Source organism: Cetorhinus maximus, chromosome 23 (assembly GCF_964194155.1).
Source record: "Cetorhinus maximus chromosome 23, sCetMax3.hap1.1, whole genome shotgun sequence".
NCBI lineage: Eukaryota > Metazoa > Chordata > Chondrichthyes > Lamniformes > Cetorhinidae > Cetorhinus > Cetorhinus maximus.
In genome coordinates, this window is record NC_135901.1 from 17,153,577 (window position 1) to 17,174,165 (window position 20,589).

A 20,589-nucleotide genomic window follows, 5' to 3' on the forward strand; every position below is an offset into this window, starting at 1 on the left:
TCTTCACCCCCTGCATCTCCCACCTCTCTCTTTCCTCCCATGGAGGCAGAGTCTTGTGTAGACCCAGACCAGGTGACAGGTTCCATTCCCTGAAGGACATTAGTGAACCAGTTGGGTTTTTATGACAATCCAGCATTATGGTCACTTTTGCCTCGTGCCAGCCCCACAAATTACCAGATTCATTCAGCTCAACCTGCCTTTGTGATTTTGTGGGTTCTCTCTCACTCCCTTTTTTCTGTTTTAAATCAGTTTCACAGGGGATTAGAAGGAGAGGATTTGCAGTCAGGAAACAGAAACAAAACATCACAGCAGAATCTGACAGTCGCCCGATTTATCGTAACCTGAATATCATTTGATTTTGAACGTGGAAGGAAAAAGCACCATTCACAGTGGAGAGAAATCGTACACGTGTCCTGCGTGTGGACGAGGTTTCAACCGATCATCTGGCCTGTCAAGACACAAGCACAGCCACATCCGGGAGAAACCATGGAAATGTGGGGACTGTGGGAAGGGATTCAGATTCCCATCTGAGCTGGAAGGGCATCGGCGCAGTCACACTGGGGAGAGGTCGTTCACCTGCTCAAATTGTGGGAAGGGATTTACTCTTTCAGCCCACTTGCTGAGCCACCAGCGAGTTCACAGTGAAGAGAGACCTTTTAAATGCCCAGACTGCAGGAAGTGCTATAAAAGTTCCTGAGAGCTGATGTCCCATCAATGTGTTCACACTGACAAGAGACCATTTAAGTGCTCTAAATGCGGGACTGGGTTCAGAGAATCATCCCAACTCACTGTACACCAGCGAATTCACACTGGGGAGAGGCCATTCATCTGTCTCCAGTGTGGGAATGGATTCACTCAGTCATCCCACCTGCTGAGACACCAGCAAGTTCACACGGGGGAAAGACTGTTCACCTGCTCTGAGTGTGGGAAGGGATTCACTGAGTCACACAGCCTGCTAACACACCAGCAAGTTCACACTGGGGAGAGGCCATTCACCTGCCCTCAGTGTGAGAAGGGATTCACTCAGTTATCTAGCCTCCTGAGACACCAGCAAATTCACACTGGGGAGAGGCCATTCATCTGCCCTCAGTGTGGGAAGAGATTCACTACCTCATCCCACCTGCTGAGACACCAGCGAGTTCACACTGGGGAGAAGCCATTCACCTGCCCCCAGTGTGGGAAGGGATTCACTCAGTTATCCACCCTGCTGAGACACCAGCAAATTCACACTGGGGAGAGGCCATTCATCTGCCCTCAGTGTGGGAAGAGATTCACTACCTCATCCAACCTGCTGGCACACCAACGAATTCACACTGGGGAGAAGCCATTCACCTGCCCCCAGTGTGGGAAGGCATTTAGTCATTCACCCCACCTGCTGACACACCAACGAGTTCACACTGGGGAGAAGCCATTCACCTGCCCCCATTGTGGGAAGGGATTCACTACCTCATCCAACCTGCTGGCACACCAGCGAGTTCACACTGGGGAGAGACCATTCACTTGCCTCCAGTGTGGGAAGGGATTCACTACCTCATCCAACCTGCTGAGACACCAGCAAGTTCACAAGTAACTAAAGTGCTGGGAATTTGCTATTAATCACATCCAGGACTGAACCATGTTCCCTGGGATCTGTTTCTGCTGATGTTAATAAACTACAGACCACTTAGAGGGGCTAATATTCTGGATAAATGTCACATAAATTAGTTTTGTGCTAAAGACACAATGTGTTGAATCTTTTTAATATCTCTAACACAAGTTACTTCATTTTGAAGTGCTCTCCCTCTCCCCTAGCCTCCATCCTCACCCCCAGCAACCGGTGTGAGGATCTCATGGAGCTCCTTTGTCACTAAGATTGAGATAATCCGATCAGCTGCCTCTGCTGCTTCCCTCCCTTCCACTCGCCCTCCCTAAAGTTCCCCATTACCCGAGCCTTGAACTCTCATCTTTCTGTAGTTTCTCTCCCATCTCCCCTCAGGCCCTCTCAGAGCTCATCTTGTCCATGAAACCCACCTCCTTCATCAACCCTGTTGCAGCTAAACTACTGATCACTCAACTTCCCCATGTTCACTGACTATGATAACAGTTTTCTCTCTCAGGTACTGTCCCTCTCTCCTTCAAATCTGCCATCATTATACCCTTCTCAAAAAACAAATCTTTGTCCCCACTGTCTTTCCAAACTACTGCCCCATCTCCAGTCTCTCTTTCCTCTCCAAAGTCCTTGTTGTCACCTCCCAAATCCCTGCCCATCTTTCCCAGAACTCCATCTCTGAATCCCTCCAATCATGTTTTTGCCCCTGTCACAGTACTGAAACAGCTCTTATCCAAGTCACAAATGACATCCTATGTGACTGTGACTAAGATAAACTCTCCCTTCTCGTCCTCGACCTGTCTGCAGCCTTTGACAAGGTTGACCACATCATTCTGCACCTTCGCCTCTCCCCTGTCGTCCAGCTGGGTGGGGCTGCTCTCTCCTAGTTCCATTCTTCTCTATCTAATCATCGCCAGAGAATCACTTGCAATGTCTTCCCTTTCCACTCACAGAGTCACCTCTGGTGTCCCCAAAGGATCCAGACTTGGTCTCCTCTTATTTTTCATTAACCTGTTCCAAACAGTGACATCATCTGAAAACACTGTCACTTATCACATTTACACTGACAGCTCCCAGCTCTGCTTCACCACCACCTCTCTCGACTTCTCCACTCTTGGTAAATTATCAGACTGTTTGGCGGATGTGCAGAAAATTTCCTCCAATTAAATATTGGGAAGACTGAAGTCATTGTTTGAATGGTTGTTAGAAGCAAATTCAGTCGTAACTTTCAAAAGTGATTTGGATTTTAAATTAATACGGAAAGATTTGGAAGGCAATCGGAAAAGAGCAGGGGAGTGGGACAGATTGGTAACGTTTTCAGGCACAGTGGGCTGAATGGCCACCATCCATGCTCTATGATTCTATCATATGTTTATTATGAATCATTATATTATTATAGATGATAGAATCTCCTAATAGTACAGCAGAGAAGGAGGCCGGTTGGCCTATCAAATCTGTGCTGACAAATTCGACGAGCTATCCAGTTAGTCCCACTCCCCCATTCTTTACTCATCCCTGCATCATTTCTCCTTCAAATATTTATCCAGTTCCTTTTTGAAGTTTACTCTTGAACCTGTATCCATCAGATAGTGAATTCCAAATTCTCACCAGTTGTTGCTGAAAAGGTTTCATCGTGATGCTAGCGTAAAAGCAAAATATTGCGGATGCTGGATATCTGAAATAAGAACAGAAAATACTGGGAAAACTCAGCAGGTCTGACACCACCTGTGGAGAGAGAAACAGAGTTAACATTTCAATTCCGTATGACTCTCCTTCATTGCACAATGCCAAATCTAGGATAGCCTGTTCCCTAATCAGTTCCTCGACATTCTGGCCTAAAAACTATCTTGTACATTCCAGGAATTCATCTGCCAGAGTATTTTTGCTAATTTGGCTTGCCCAGTCTATATGCAGCTTAAAGTCACCCATGATTACCGTAGCACCCTTGTTACATACATCTCTAATTTCCTGTTTAACACTGTCACCTACCTTATCGCTACTGTTTGGAGGCTGATAGACAACCCCCACGAATGTTTTCTGCCCTTTGTTTCTTCTTAGCTCCACCCAGACAGATTCTAGGTCTAGATTTTCTAAGCCAATATCCTCTCTCACTACTGCACCAATTTCATCCTTAACTAACAATGTCACACCACCTCCTTTTCCTTTTTGCCTGTCTGTCCTAAATATCGAGTACCCTTGGATATTCAGTTCCCAGCCTTGGTCACCCTGCAGCCATGTCTCCATAATCACAATCATATTGTACCCGTTCACATCTATTTGCACTGTTAATTCATCTACCTTATTGCAAATGCTCCATGCATCCATATACAGTGCCTTTCGACTTGTCTTTTTAACATTTTTTATACATCTCTTTTTGTACTATGGTCCTATTTGCTGCTAGCCCTTGTTTCCTCTGCCTTCCACTTTTGCTTTCTACTTTTCTATCTTTCATTCCTATCTTTGTTTCCCTCTCTTGTGTCTCCTCACTCAGTTTCCCTTTCCCTTGCCAGTCTAGTTTAAACCCTCCCCCACATTACTAGCAAATACCACTGCGAGGATACTGGTCCTGCAACCCATCCAGCTTTTACATGTCCCATCATCCCCAGAGTCAGTCCCCATGCCTCAGGAATCTAAATCCCTCCCTCCTACACCATCTCTCCAGCCATGTATTCATCTGGTCTATTCTCCAACTCCTGATCTCACTAGCACATGGTACTGGGAGTAATCCTGTGATTACTACCTTTGAGGTCCTGTTTTTTAATTTATTTCCTAGCTCCCTATATTCTGCTTTCAGGCCCTCATCCCTCTTTTTACTTATGTTGTTGGTACCGATATGGACCATGACCTCTGCCTAATCTATGATATAGTAATATATCATATATTAACTATATAATATTTTTTAAAGTTCATTCACGGGATGTGGGCTTCACTGGCTGGGCCAGCATTTATTCCCCATAGCTAGTTGCCCTTGAGAAGGTGGTGGTGAGCTGCCTTCTTGAACCACTGCAGGTACACCCACAGTGCTGTTAAGAAGGGAGCTCCAGGATTTTGATCCAGCAACTGAAGGAATGGCGATATATTTCCAAGTCAGGATGGTGAGTGGTTTGGAGGGGAACTTCCAGGGGGTGGTGTTCCCATCTATCTGCTGCCCTTGTCCTTCGAGATGGCTGCGGTCGTGGGTTTGGAAGGTGCTGTCAAAGGAGCCTTGGTGAGTTCCTGCAGTGCATCTTGTAGATGGTACACACAGCTGCTACTGTTTGTCGGTGGTGGAGGGAGTGAATGTTTGTGGATGGGTGCCAATCAAGCGGATGCCCTGGATGGTGTCAAGCTTCTTGAGTGTTGTTGGAGCTGCACTCATCCAGGCAAGTGGAGAATATTCCATCACACTCCTGTCTTGTGCTTTGCAGATGGTGGACAGGTTTTGGAGAGTCAGGAGGTGAGTTACTTGCGGCAGGATCTCCAGCCTCTGACCTGCTCTTGGAGCCATAGTATTTACATGGCTGGTCCAGTTCTGTTTCTGCTCAATGGTAACACCCAGGATATTGATAGTGGGGGACTCAGTGAAGGTAATGCCACTGAATGTCAAGGGGTGATGGGTAGATTCTTACTTGTTGGAGATGGTCATTGCCTGGCACTTGTGTCTTGCGAACGTTACTTGCCACCTGTCAGTACAAGCCTGGATATTGTCCAGATCTTGCTGCATTTAGACATGCACTGCTTCAGTAGCTGAGGAGTCGCGAATGGTGCTGAACATTGTGCAATCACCAGTGAACATCCCCATTTCTGACCATATGATGGGAGGAAGGTCATTGATGAAACAGCCTGAAGATGGTTGGGTCTAGGACACTACCCTGAGGAATTCCTGCCATGATGTCGTAGAAATGAGATGATTGACCCCCAACAGCCACAACCATCTTCCTTTGTGCTAGGTATGAATGCAACCAGTGTAGAGTTTCCCCCCTTATTCCCATTGACTCCAGTGTTGCCAGGGCTCCTTGATGCCACACTTGGTCAAATGCTGCCTGGATGTCAAGGGCAGTCACTCTCAACGCACCTCAGGAGTGCAGCTCTTTTGTCCATGTTTGAACCACGGCTGTAATGAGGTCAGGGGCTGAGTGACCCTGGCGGAACCCACGCTTAGCATTAGTGAGCAGGTTATTTCTTAGCAAGTGCTACTTGATACAGAAACAGGCCCAATCTCAATGTGGTGATGAACATTTTCATTCACCAATTAAGCTTTGAGCGACACTGTTACAATCGATAATTTTCCATGTGCCAGAATGTGCCCCATCAATGACTACAGGAGCGTGGTGTGATTACTCAGCACTCGGTTGCACTCTGAGCATGTGCAGTACAAGTGATGGACGTGGAACATGCTGATCAGGAGCTGGTTGGAGATGACACTGAATTACAGAAAATATCAAGTCCAGAAACAGTGAATTCTGTTCAACTGACCTGTGCTGGTGTTTATGTTTCGCACAAGATACATTCCATTTCGTCTATCTCATGTCTGCTTTTCAGCATATCTTTCCTTACAGAGATACCAGCACTGAATTAAAAGCAAAATACTATGGGAACTGGAAATCTGAAATAAAAACGGAAAGTGATGGAAAAACTCAGCAGGTTGTTTCCACCAGTTTGTACCAGTCTTGATCTTTGTAAATTTCAACATCAACCTTTTTCCAATCTGCAATTGGAGGTGGAGGTGGGGGTGAATTGCACAGATTGCATCATGGAGGAAGGCCCAGACATTCTGGTATGTACATACTTTAAGTACCTATTGTGTGTATTGCGCTGTCATGAAAATATAATGCATTTCATCATATTGATGTGATACATTGTAAAGGTAGGTTAATTTTGGGGTTTGGACTAGTTTCTCTGTGTGGATTTGTTTGGGGGAGGGGATTTAATGGAATTGGAGACAGCTGGTCTGGAGCTTTTGAATGATCAAAAGGGAAGCTAGGTTTGAAATGCTAAATACATAAACCTGGCTGAAGTTTTAGAATGCGAGGTGCAAGGACCAATTGCATTTTTAGATATATTAGATTAGTTTGAACTTCAAAGAGACGATAAGATGTTACATCTAGCCATAGGAAGCTAAGTAAAACAGTGTTTATTTTTCCCAAAGGTTACTGTTAATATAAGTACTATGAAAGATTTATGATATAAGAAAAGTAAATTTGCAGACATATTGGGACATTGGAATTTACATTAAGAGAGAAACATGTATGAAGGAGAGGGAAGGCATTCTGAGATCTAACACAAGTATGAAAAGCCTCCAGCCTCTATGCATTAAGTTGCTGTCTGCAGGAACTGAAGCTAAGAAAACTCACTTTGAATATCATTCACGCATCTCAAGATAAAATACAAATTGCAAAACAGTACTGGCAGCTGTTTCAGGTTTTGTTCTGTGACTTGAGCAGCTCAGCATTTACCATCCACTGTGCCAACAGCGCCCCGGGTCCCGATCTCGATTGGGAAGCCGATGCATTGAATTTTGTGTTCCCAAGTCAAGCTATCAATGGCGGATTATTTACCCAGAACAAACCGCGTTGCAGAAAGTCCCCTATCAATGACTACAGGAGTCCAGTGCGCAGGTGCAGTGTGGGTGTGCGCTCTGAGCATGCTCAGTGTCCGTCATGGTGACAGAGTGAGGAGGAGCGGACGGTTCGGGAGGCGGGAGGAGATTGTGAGCACAGGGTAGGAATGGAAACCGCGGCTGGACTGGGAACTGGAGCAACTTCTGGGGTAGGCCCCAGGCCCCGTGTTTACCCCGCGGTGACAGGCCCGGGGGTGGGGAGGGAGCGATGGAGCCGGCGGCTGGACGGGGAGGATTTGGAAACACTTTGTGGATCCGCAAACCCTGAGGAATAATTGTCAGCTCCTGGTTTGCAGCTGCGGGGCTTCTCCCTCCCGGGAACAGGCCCAGGTTAACGGCCGCCATCCTGGGTCAGCGAGTGGAGGATGGTTCACATCAGAGGATGGGGGAGGGGGGACAATAAATAAGAGGTTACACTTTGGGCTCAAATCAATGAGGATCTGATCTGTGTTTGGGAAACTGTTAACAAATGGCCCCTTGTAAAACATGATCTCCAGTTGTAGAATTTATTAAAAGGATACAGAGAATTATCCAACACTTTATTTAGATTTCAACCCAGGGAGGGGGGAGAGTGTGTGGGACGGGGATTTGCAGCTTTGGGGGAACAAGAGAGAAAAAATGTTCCATAGGAACTAAAATTAACTGTTCTTCATTTCTATGCCGTGCTTACAATGAGGACTTTTGAAATCTCTGCTTACAGGGGCATCAGAAGGGAGAATTTATACACTGGTAACTCAAACAAAACGTCACATCAAGATCTAACAGAGTCACTTGATTCATCAGGAGCAGAATATCACCTTTACCTAGTTATACAACTTGAAAAAAAAAATTACAGCATTTACCGTGGGATGTTGTGAATTCCACATACACGTGTTTTCTGTGTGTGTGTGTGGACAAGCATTCAACTGATCATCCAATCTGGAGAGACACAAGGGCACCGGCACCACGGAGAAACCGTGGAAATGTGGGGACTGTGAAACTGGATTCATTTCCCCATCCCAGCTGGAAATTCATCGGCGTATACACACTGGGGAGAGGCCGTTCACCTGCACCGATTGTGGGAAGGGTTTCACGCAGTTATCAAATCTTCTGACACACCAGCGTGTTCACAGTGGCATGAGGCCGTTCAGCTGTTCTGTGTGCGGGAAGGGATTCATGAGCTCATCTAACCTGGGGACCCACCAGCGAGTTCACACTGGGGAGAGGCCGTTCACCTGCTCTGTGTGTGGGAAAGGCTTCACTCAGTCATCTGCTCTGCTGACACATCAACTTGTTCACAGTGATCAGAGATTGTTTAAATGCTCTGACTGTGAGAAGAGTTTCAAAGGACCGATAAATCTGCTGAAACACCAGCGAGTTCACACTGGGGAGAGGCCGTTCACCTGCTGTGTGTGTGGGAAGAGATTCACTCGGTCGCACAACCTGCACAGACACCAGCGAGTTCACACTGGGGAGAGGCCTTTCAACTGCCCCGTCTGTGGGAAGGGACTCACTTTTTCATCTAACTTGAAGAGACACCAGAAGTTTCACATATGACAACAGGGGTTGGATTCTGCTGTTATTGCTGCTGTGAATCACATCCAGGCTTGAACTAGGTTCATTCTGATAACTGGGGTTGGATTTTCACTTTCTGATGGGGGTGGGAACCGGGACTTATGCGATTTGAAAATTACTTTCCCGGTCGGAGGCACTGGATCCGCTGCCTCTGAAACAGTTTGTAATTTTCAAAGTGCCGGTGGAGGGGAGGAAACAGGAAACCCACTCACCACCAATTAACGGCACCTTAATCTCATTAAAGAACTTGTTAAGGAGCCTGTCTGGAACAGAATGGGATTTTCAATCTTTTTTCTGGATTTAAATTGATTTTTGGGGTACAGGTTGTTTGTAATAAATCCCCAATTGTGAATGAAATCATCAGGTTCTACAGAACTTAACCATCTGGCAGGATGAAGACTTTAAATGGTCATTTCAAAAAGATTTATTAACCATTAAAATGTGAAAAGGTAACAAGTTAGAAAAATAAAAATCAAAGTTTCAATGAACAGTAAGAGGAGAATATTTAACTTTAACAATTAAACAGACTTCTCACAACTTCCCTCGGTTGATCAGGCTGAAGACATGAAGTGAGGATAACCCTCCATCATTCGATACACAGATAATATGCTAACAAAGTGGCTTCTCGAAATCTTAATTTTTACACTTAAAAGATGCTGGAAGCCCACCTTAGCCAAGTTATTGGAAATGGCTAATTAGTCTATGATTTGTCAATAATGTGACAAGAGTTAACTCCATTGGTTTTAGCTAATTTGCCACATTGTCTTAAATTTAGGACACTGCTTTCCTTTAAGCTATGTCTCTCATCTTGATATCTTTACAGGAGCCCATTCATTAAGACAGACTCAACAATCAAGGATAGTGTGTGTTCCTGATAGGGAGCAAGACCAAGGCTTATCCCATTTCTTTCCCAGCTGTTACAGCACTTTAATTCTCTAATAAGAAATGCGAATGGAGATATATTGAGATAAGATAAAGCGACTTCTAAGCAACTACCAATCATCTGTTGCTTGTCAGTCACTGCTTCGTAATACTATTTTGGGTTAGTTTGTTGTAAAAGGTTAAAATCGTCAAAATGGCTTCTCATCTCAGTGTTAGCAGAAAATTGTGTTTTGACATTGTTAGCTTATTACAATGAATATGGCATGAAATGAACCTGAAAATGGTTAGGCTACACTAAAATCTAGTACCCAGGCTTACTTACGGGATGAAGTCAGATAGCCTGGTGCATGTTAGTGCACAACTGTTGGAGTTACCATAGATTGAAAGGAAGTTAATTTTCATCTGTGTTTTGTTTGTAAAATTTGAGGGGTAGACTTGTTCTGGTTTGAGCACTGTACCTCGGCAAAGCAGCAGCAAACCCCAAAATGGCTGTCGTCTGTCTTTGCTGCTGGCATCAGACAGGAAGCTCCCTCCCCCCAGAGGCACTTGGTGCCTCAGTTTGGATGCTGAGCTCACCTCCTGCCAAAACAGCTCAATTACATTTTAAAATAGTGCTGCAAGAGTGATGCAGTTCAGGTGCAGTGTGCGGACCCGGAATTCATCCAGTGTCAGGTTCCCAACCCTCTTTGAAAATCCAGCTCTTGGGGGTTTTATTCCTCCTGATGTTAATAATCCCTGTAACAGGGCTGGAGTTTAATATTCTGGTTAAATGTCAAATAAATCAGCTTGGCGTCAAACACACAGTGTGTGGAGTATTTGTTTACTCCAGGATAAGAGGAGACTAATTGAAATCCTGTTCTGTACTGTTCCATTTCTGGGCCTTTTCTCCTCTGTTAAAGAAAGATTTGTATTTCTGCAGAGCCTTTCATGACATCTGGATGTCCCAAAGCATTCTACAGCCAATGAAATTCCTTTGAAGTGCAGTCAATGTTGGAATGTAGGAAACACAGCAGCTAATTTATACACAGCAAGATCCCATAGACAACAAATTGATAATACCCAGATAATCTGTTTCAGTGATGTTGATTGAGGGATAAATATTGACCAAGATTCCTGGGATAAATCCCCTGCTCTTTGAAATAATGTCAATGGATCTCTTACACCCATCCATTCTGTCTCAGTGCCATCTCTGACAGTCTCTCCCTCAGTACTGCGGTGGAATGTTAGCCTGGATTTTATGCTCATCTTTCTGGATGCGGATTTAAATCCACAACCTCCTGACTAAGACATGAAAATGCAACCACTGAGCCACGACTAACACATCATCATCATCACTCTGGATTATTTCAGATCCTAGACCTTTCGTTACTCTCATGGACAAGTCCCAGCTCCCCATACCTTCCAGAGTGTCTCTCCCAGCCTTGGTAGCAAACATCATCTCGCTTTTCGAAAAAGGAGGAAGAGAGAAAATGGGGAACTAGAGGCCAGTTCGTCTAACATCAGTAATTGGTAAAATGTAGGAATCTATCATGAGGGATGTGGTAACAGGGCACTTAGAAAATCATGAACTGATTGAGCAGAGCCAATATGGATTTATGAAAGGGAGATCATGTTTGACAAATCTGTTCAGAGCTTCTTAAAAATGTAATAAGTAAGGAGGATAATGAGGGTATCAGTAGATGTTGTGTATTTGGATTTTCAAAAAGCATTTGATGAGGGGCCACACAAGAGGTCATCACACAAAATTCGGTCTGGTGTTTGGGGGTATCTGAGCATGGACTGAGGATTGGTTAATGGTCAGAAAACAGAGAGTAGGAATAAACGGGACATTTTCAGGTTGGCAGGCTGTGACTAGCAGGTACCACAAGGATCAGCAGTTGTGCCTCAGCTATTTACAATCGATATCAATGACTTAGATGAGGGGACTGAGTGTAATGTATCCAGGTTTTCTGACAATACAATGTTGGGTGGGAAAGTAGGTGCTGAGGAGGACACAAAGAGGCTGCAGAGGGACATAGACAGGTTGGGTAAGAACATGGCAGCTGGAATACAACATGGTGAAGTGTGAAGTTATCCACTTTGGTAGGAAAAAAAAAGAATATCTTTTGAATGGTGCAAGACTGGGAAATATTTGCATTCAGAGGGACCTGGCTGTTCTTGTACATGAATCACAGAAAGTTAACATGCAGGTACAGCAAGCAAATGGTCTGTTAGCTTTTGTTACAAAGGGATTGGAGTATAAGAGTAAAGATGTCTTACTACAATTATATAGAGCATTGGTGAGGCATCACCTGGAGTACTGTGTGCAGTTTTAGTCTCCTTACCTAAGGAAGGACATACTTGACCTAGAGGGAGTGAAACAAATGTTCACCAGACTGGTTCCTGGGATGAGGAGATTGTCCCATGAGGAGAGATCGAGCAGACTCGGCCTAGATTGAATGGAGTTTGGAAGATTGAGTGATCCAACTGAAACATTCTTAAATGGCCTTAAATGCTGGGAAAATGTTTCCTGTCTGGAGAATCTAGAACACGGGGAATCAGTCTCAGAAGAAGGGGTCGACCATTTAGGACTGAGATGAGGAGGAATTTCTTCACTCAGTTGTGAATCTTTGGAACTTTCTAACCCAGGGATCCGTGGCTCTCAGTTATATTTAAGACAGAGGTCGACAGAGTTTTGGGTACAAGGGGAATTAAGGTTTCTGGGGAGTGTGGATCTGAGGTAGATGATCAGCCATGATCATATCATATAGCAGAACAGGATTGATGAGCCGAATGGCCTCTTCCTGCTCCTATTTCTTATTTTCATTCAGTCTCAGTCTGGTTCCCCTCAAGCTGCTGAGTGAGTGAATTAAATCTTTCTTCACAAATCACCCGGATACCAGACTACAAGTCAGGCCATGAACATTGTTTATTGTTTACAAATCACAGTGAAATGTGGGCACACAGACCTTTCTAGACATGTCGAAATGTAATCAGAGTTATCCAGCAGTTCAGCACTAATGGGGAGAGCTATTTCATAAAACAAGGAACAAAGACTCCACAGGATATTCAGTGATTCACTGTAAATCAGCACGAATGGATGCTGAGTATTAATTACAGCAGGGAGCAGAGGCTGAGGTTATCAATTGGTTGAGTTTATTTTCAGAGTAATTCCTTCAATATTTGACAAGTTAACAGCTTTGAACAGCCCGTCTCTCAAATAGCTCGAGCCTACTTGTAATTAAAAACATTCAGAACTTACCAAGCTTCATCCTCGAGTTACAGAACAGACTTTCTCCCATCAATATAGAGCTGCAGGATTGCACTGTGATCTCTTTATTGTTCATCTTTAGTTCAAGGCAGTTTCTGAGTGATTTACATTGAAAACGAGGTTTGCAGACATGATGGTCTATTCACACATAATTGAGAGATGGTGCGGGTGCACGCTAAGTCTAAACTGGGCAACTAACATTAGAGATCAACCCCAACTGTCAGAATGAACATGATTCAGTCCAGGATGTGATTAACAGCAGCAATAACAGCAGAATCCAACCCCTGTAATCACTTGTGAACTCTCTGGTGTGTCACGAGGTAGGATAAGCGAGTGAATCCCTTCCCACACTTGGAGCAGGTGAATGACTTCTCCCCAGTGTGAACTTGCTGGTGTGTCAGCAGGTTGGATGATTGAGCGAACCCCTTCCCACACTCGGAGCAGGTGAACGGCCTTTCCCCAGTGTGGGTGCGCTGGTGTGCAGTGAGGTGAAATGATTGCCTGAACCCAGTCCCACAGTGAGAGCATCTGAATGGTTTCTCATCAGTGTGAATACGTTGGTGGTATTGCAGATCCCCAGAACTTTTAAAGCACTTCCCACAGTCTGGACATTTAAACGGCCTCTCGTCAGTGTGAACTCGCTGGTGTCTCAGCAGGTGGGGTTTCTGAGTGAATTTCTTCCCACACTCAGAGCAGGTGAACGGTCTCTCCCTAGTGTGAATGCGCTGGTGTGCAGTGAGATGAGATGGTTGCCTGAACCCAGTCCCGCAGTGAGAACACCTGAACGGTCTCTCATCAGTGTGAATACGTTGATGACATTGTTGATGCCCAGAACTTTTGAAGCACTTCCCACAGTCTGGACATTTAAACGGTCTCTCGTCAGTGTGAACTCGCTGGTGTTTCAGAAGGCGGGATGATGTCCTGAGCCTCTTCCCACACTGTGAGCAGCTGAATGGTGCATGCGCAGTGTGAATGCGCTGGTGCTCCCTCAGTCCATGTGGGTTTTTAAAGCTCTTTTCACAGTTGGGGCATTTAAAATCTCTCTTGTCAGTGTGAACTTGCTGGTGTTCCAGCAGGTGGGATGAGCGAGTAAATCCTTTTCCACACACGGAGCAGGTGAATGGCCTCTCCCCAGTGTGAAGTCGCTGGTGTCTCTGAAGGCAGATTAACTGAGTGAATCCCTTCCCACACACGGAGCAGATGAACGGCCTCTCCCCGGTGTGACTGCGTCGATGGGTTTCCAGATTGGATGGGGATCTGAATCCCTTCCCACAGTCCCCACATTTCCACGGTTTCTCTCTGGTGTGAACGGTGCTTTTTGCTTCCATGTTCAAAGGATAATCATATTCAGGTCCTGATGAATCAAGCCACTCTGGCAGATTTGGATGTGATTTTGGTTTGACTTTCCCGACTGCAAATCCTTCTAGTAGCTTGTAAAGTGAATTCAAAACAGAAACAAAAAATATGAAAGAGAATTCACAAAAACACAAAGATAGGTTGTGAAATTGAGCTGAACGAATCCCGTAATTTGTGGGGTCGGCACTAGGAAAAAGTGACCACGAAAACTGTTGGATTGTCATAAAAACCCAACTGGTTCACTAATGTCCTTCAGGGAAAGGAACCTGCCTCCCAGTCTGGGCTACAAAAGACTCTGGCCTCAAAGGGAGAAGAGAGAGTGAGAGGTGGAGGAGGGGAAAAGGAGAAGGATTTCATAGCCCTGCAACTCAACCCAGAATTTTGATACAATTTCCCAAACTCATGAGCCCCACCACCTGGAAAGACAAGAGCAGCTGGTGCATGGGGAAAAACCATCAGCTCTAAGACACACAGCAGTGAGTTCACACTGGGGAGAGACCAGACACCTGCTCCATGTGTGAGAAGGGGTTTAATCCATCATCCAACCGGCTGACACACCAGCAAGTTCAGCAGAGACTCCAGGGGTTGGATTCTGCTGTTAATCACATCCAGGACTGAACCATGTTCATTCTGATAGTTTGGGTTTGTTTCTACTGATGTTAATAAGCTCTGTAACTGGACTAGATATTCAATATTCTGGAAATCGGCTTGTTTTACTTTGTCAAATAAAGTATGTTTCTTCAGCCTACAACAAACAGTGATTTACTTGTAATTATTTTCAATTTAGTTACTGTATTCAGTACTCATCATGTGGTCTGCTCTACATTGGGAAGATCAAACACAGATTGGGTGATCACTTTGTGGAACAGTCTGTCAGCTTGACCCTGAGCTTCCAGTCACTTGTCATTTTAATTCTCCACCCCACTCCCACTCTGACCTCTCTGTCCTCAGCCTCCTGAACTGTTCCAATGAAACTTAATGGGAGCTCGAGGAACAGCAGCTCATCTTTCGATCTGGCACTTTACAACCTTCCAAACTCAACATCAAGAGAGTTGTCAGGATTGAAACTCTCTACCTGAAAAGGTTGTGGAACCTGACTCTATAAGGAGTTTTAAAAGGAAGTTGACAGGTTTTTGAGAATGAGGAACTTAAAGGGTTACAAACAGAAAGTGTGTGTATGTGGGTCTAAACATGACTGCTCTTTCAAAGAGCCAGCACAAGCACAAAGGGTTGAATGGCCTTTTTCTATGCTGTAAGTTTCTATGATTCTAGGAATTTAGCCCTTGTGTCTGTTCCACTGTGAAATGAGATCATGGCTTATCTGTGGTCTAATTCTATACACCTGCTTTGCCCCACATCCATTAATACCTTTGGTTAACAAAGATCGTTCAATGTCAGATTTAACATTAGTCTCACATCAACTGCTGTTTGTGGAACAGAGTTCATCACTTCTACCTCCCTTTGTGTGTAGAAGTGTTTGCTGACTTCAGTCCTAAAAGGTCTGGCTCTCATGTTTACAATATGCCCCCAGAGTCTAGGACTATGACTCTTCTTTGGAACTGACTGAATCTTTGTCTGAATCTGGGGAAGTGAGGACGAGCATGGCCTAAAAATTGTAGCCATGTCTTTCACAGTGAAATGAGGAAACAATTGTTGACACAAAGCTTGACAAGTTTGGAGTTTTCTGCCACAAATGACAATTCCCTCACCAATATCACTACCCATTCACTCCACCTTCCCCTCTCAAGATGACAATAGGCAGTTGCCTGCATAAGCCAAACCTCTTACCAGGGTTTCCAGTCCCGCACATGCCATGTGTTTTTTTATTCTATGATGGGATGTGTGCATTGTCCATCCCTAATGGCCCTGGAGCTGTGTGGCTTGCTGGGCCGTTTCAGAGTGAACCACATCACTGTGGGGCTGGAGTCACATGTAGGCCGGACTTGGTAAGGACGGCAGATTTTCTTCCCTAAAGGGACATTAGTGAACCAGATGGGTTTTACGATAATTGATAGTTTTATAAATTATTAACCGACTCTTGGAGTCCAGGTATCATTCAGGTAAAACTGTGCTGCACTCACAGGGACAATAACCCATAGTCCGATGTTGGGACTTGAACCCATGTCCCCAGCCCAGTGGCATTACCACTGGGGCACCGTCTCCCCGCCCTCCAAGCTCGCGCGCGGTGTCCAGGCTCCCCCCGGTTCACAATCTGCACCCGCCCTCCGAGCTCGCGCGCGGTGTCCAGGCTCCCCACGGTTCACAATCTCCACCCGCCCTCCGAGCTCGCGCGTAGTTTCCAGGCTCCCCCTCCCCGGTTCACAATCTCCAGCCGCTGGATTCATTTCTCACCCTTTGTGATCTCAAGTCGACCGCTCCTTCTTCCAGCTCCGGTTCTAGAACTGCGCATGCTTCAGTCGCGGCCTAACCCCGCCCCTCCATCAGTCCAATTGGTTGGAGGGCATACCGCACCCGCTCCGTCCTCTGGTCCCGCCTCTCTCTTCCTATTGGCTCGGAACCGCTGTCAATCAGCTGGGCATTGTGAGCTGTCAGGTGAGAGGTCACTGTTGGGAGCGGGTTAATAAACCCCGGGCAGGAGGGCGGGGTTTACAAATCCCGAGTGCGGCCCCAGATCCGAATATTAAACAATGAACATTCTCCACTCTCACTATCCGCCGGACAGGTAGATAAGGTGGTTAAGAAGGCATATGGGATACTTGCCTTTATTAACATTTAAGTTATGGTGAGAGGTTGGATAGACTTGGGTTGTTTTCCTTGGAGCAGAGAAGACTGAGGGGTGACCTGATCGAGGTTTACAAGGTTGTGAGGGGCACGGACAGGGTGGATAGGGAGCAGCTGTTCCCCTTAGTTGAAGGGTCAGTCACAAGGGAACACAAATTCAAGGTGAGGGGCAGGAGGTTTAGGGCGGATGTGAAGAAAAAACTTTTTTACCCAGAGGGTGGAGAATGCGCTGCCTGGGAGAGGGTGTTGAAGGAGGGTTGCCTCACATCCTTTAAAAAGTACCTGGATGAGCACTTGGCACATCATAACATTCAAGGCTATGGGCCAAGTGCTGGTAAATAGGATTAGGTAGGTAGGTCAGGTGTTTCTCACGTGTTGGTGCAGACTTGAAGAGCCGAAGGGCCTCTTCTGCACTGTGTGATTCTGTGAACAACCTCAAACAAAGAGACCAGGACCCTCCGAGCATGCACAATTCACCCGGCCAACCCGCGGCAGATAGAGCGGTTTCTGAGATGTTTGGGACTGTGGGTAATACGGATGCCATTAGAGACCCAGAGTCCGTTGATCATTAAAATAAAAGCAAAATACTGCGGATGTTGGAAATCTGAAATAAAAACAGAAAATACTGGAAAAACTCAGCAACTCTGGCAGCATCTGTGGAGAGAGAACCAGAGATAATGTTTCAAACCCACTATGGCTCTTCATTGGAACTGACTTAATTTTTGTCTGAATCTGAGGAAATGAAGACAAGGTAATGCTGATATAGAGATTGCAACTAAGAAAGACGAAGGCCCATCTCCTACCATCCAAACCCTGTAACAATGGATCTGTTGGCCAATCCTTGCAATGAATCCATTTCAGAAATCTGTAACAGACCAATACATAATTCTTCTGCTATGTTTTGCATTTGATGGGAATTATCAAATGTTTTTAAGACTACGAGCTTGGGTTGTGGATGGTGATGTCTTCACTCTTCTTGGTTGATCGAATCCAGAAGGGCTACTGTAGTTAAAAGGACTCGGCTTGCAAGATACAATCGCATTTAGAGGGATAAAGGAACATTTTAATATCATAGTTCAGTGACACCTGATCATTTATCAACTGAGTCAGTTTGTAAAAACGTAAAGAAAATAATCACAGCTGCTACAGGTTATTCTCTAGCTACAGTGAGATAGATAAGAAAGGAATCAAGAGAAAGGAATCAACAGTGCAGAGGCATTGGAAGAGAATGGTTTGGTTAATGGTGTCAAAGACTGCAGACAGGAAGAGAAGGAAATTGCGGCAGAATTTACCTCTGCCATATTCACAAAGGCTGTTATTTGTGACTTAAATAAGAGCTGTTTCAATGTTGTGGCAGTTACAGAAATCTCATTGAAGGCATACAAACATGGAGTTCTGGGGAAATGTGCTTGGATTTGGGAGGTGACAAGGACTTTGGAGAGGAAAAGGTGATTAGAGTGGTAGTTGGCAAGAACATTGGGGTCAAGGGCTTGTTTTCTTGAGGATAAGTAGTTATGGCAGATTTAAAGGAAAGGACAGTACCTGAAGAGAGAGCTGTTAACAATATCAGCAAACATGGGAAGGTTGGGTGATCAATTGGAATAGGAATGGAGGAGGTGGGTTTTATGGAAAAGATAAGCTCTGAGAAGCATGAGGGAAGATTGAAGAGAAGCTAACGAAAAAAGCAGATTCAGGGCTGCAGCAAAGGGGCTCTTTAGAGGCGGTTTGGCCTAGTGAGTCAGTGGAAGGGAGGGAAGCAGCAGAGGCAGCTGATCGGATTGTCTCAATCTTAGTGACAAAAAAGCTCCATGGAAAGTTTGGCCCAGGTCTCTCTCCCTCTTAAAAACATTGACATCTTTTGCTTTCCCAGCTTGACACATTTATTTGTCTGACAAAGAATGGCCTCTTTCTTAATATTCACAATTAAAGGGGTGGTTACCCAGGGGCCAATAAATTAATATAGGGCAGAGGTATATCTCGTGTTGTTAAATGGTACATGTTATTTATGGTTCTCTAATTAAGTACATTTATTTCATTCCTTGTGAATAAATCTATTTCAGTAACAATTGCTGAAATGTTTGCTCCACACGCAAAGCGTTTCATCAAGTTTTCTTGTGGAGTTTGAGACAAAATCAGCTTTCAAAATGATGCAGAGTTTCAGTGGCCAGTAAGTTCACAGATGACATAAAAATTGGTGGTGTTGTAAATAGTGAGGAGGAAAGCCTTACATTACAGGATGATATAGATGGGCTGGTAAGATGGGCAGAGCAGTGGAAAATGGAATTTAACCGTGAGAAATGTGAGGTAATGCATGTTGAGAGGACTAACACGGCTAGGGAATACATAATGAATGGTAGGACCCTAGGAAGTACAAAGGATCAGAGTGACCATGGTGTACATGTCCATAGACCCCTGAAAGCAACAGCACAGGTAGATAAAGTGGTTAAGAAGGCATATGGGATATTTGCCTTTATTAGCTGAGGCGTAGAATATAAGAGCAGAGAGGTTATGTTGGAGCTGTATAAAACGCTAGTTAGGCCACAGCTGGAGGACTGTGTGCAGTTCTGGTTGCCACACTATAGGAAGGATGTGATTTCACTGGAGAGGGTGCAGGGCAGATTCACCAGGATGTTGCCTGGGCTGGACCGTTTCAACTATGAAGAGAGATTGGATAGGCTAGGGTTGTTTCCCTTAGAGCAGAGAAGACTGAGGGGGGACATATTAGAGGCTTACAAAACTATGATGGGCATAATTAGCGGAGGTGTCAATAATAGGGGGCATGGAATTAAGGTAAGGGGCAGGAGGTTTAGAGGGGATTTGAGGGAAAAAAATTCACCCAGAGGTTGGTTGGAATCTGGAACACGCTGCCTGAGGGCTTGGTAGAGGCAGGAACCCTCGCAACATTTAAGAAATATTTAGATGAGCACTTGAAAAGCCATAGCATACAGGGCTATGGGCCAGGTGGTGGAATATGGGTTTAGAATAGACAGGTGCTTGATGGCCGGCACAGTCCCAATAGGCCAAAGGGCCTGTTTCTGTACTGTATAACTCTATGTGACTCTGTTCAACAAATGAGGGAGATCCGTGCTCAGCCACGCCCCTCACTCACTCCGATTGGATGGGGGACCTGCTGCTCCCGTTCAGTTCTCCATCCCGCTCCTTCCTCCTACTGGCCTGGTGCTGCCATCAATCACATGGGCATTGTGAGCTGGAGCATGTTCAATATGGCTGCCCCATCTATATCGGTGCGCATGCGCATTGCGAGTGGTGTCCAGAGACAGACAATTGAAGGGGTGGTTACCCAGGAACAAAAGCAAAAATTGCTGGAAAAACTCAGCAGGTCTGACAGCATCTGTGGAGAGAAAGTTAACATTTTGAGTCCATATGACTCTTCATCAGAACTAGAGAGAAATAGAAATGTAGTGAAATATAAGTTGTTAAAGGGGGTGGGACAGGTGAAGCTGGATAGAGGGCCAGTGATTGGTGGAGGCAAAGGAGAGACTGCAAAAGCTGTCATAAATAAAAGGTCAAAGGGGTGTTGACGATGGTGATATGAGCTAAAGGATGTGCTAATTGTGACATTAAGGGTGGAAAGCAGGATGAGCAGTGACAGATGGC

The 20,589-nt window shown here is 45.2% G+C and overlaps 5 protein-coding genes across 5 annotated transcripts in view; 3 read left to right on the forward strand and 2 right to left on the reverse strand.

Annotated features, from left to right (window-relative positions):
- Positions 1 to 20,589, forward strand: part of LOC144696999 (uncharacterized) — a 608,705-nt gene that overhangs the window by 405,008 nt on the left and 183,108 nt on the right. The window lies entirely within an intron of this gene.
- The window catches only part of LOC144697121 (uncharacterized), a 392,678-nt gene that overhangs the window by 359,454 nt on the left and 12,635 nt on the right, over positions 1 to 20,589 (forward strand). The gene's annotated exons all lie outside the window — the stretch shown is intronic.
- The window catches only part of LOC144697096 (uncharacterized), a 470,203-nt gene that overhangs the window by 108,519 nt on the left and 341,095 nt on the right, over positions 1 to 20,589 (reverse strand). The window lies entirely within an intron of this gene.
- Positions 7,261 to 10,420, forward strand: LOC144697312 (uncharacterized). Its single transcript, XM_078569289.1, has one exon. The coding sequence runs from the start codon at positions 8,304 to 8,306 to the stop codon at positions 8,721 to 8,723; it is 420 nt and encodes a 139-aa protein (XP_078425415.1). The 5' UTR covers positions 7,261 to 8,303; the 3' UTR covers positions 8,724 to 10,420.
- LOC144697854 (uncharacterized) overlaps positions 12,329 to 20,589 on the reverse strand; it is a 44,136-nt gene continuing 35,875 nt past the window's right edge. Inside the window, exon 7 of the mRNA XM_078569829.1 lies at positions 12,329 to 14,465. Within this exon, the coding sequence (XP_078425955.1) occupies positions 13,164 to 14,465 (1,302 nt within the window). The 3' untranslated portion in view covers positions 12,329 to 13,163. The remainder of the gene's footprint in view (positions 14,466 to 20,589) is intronic.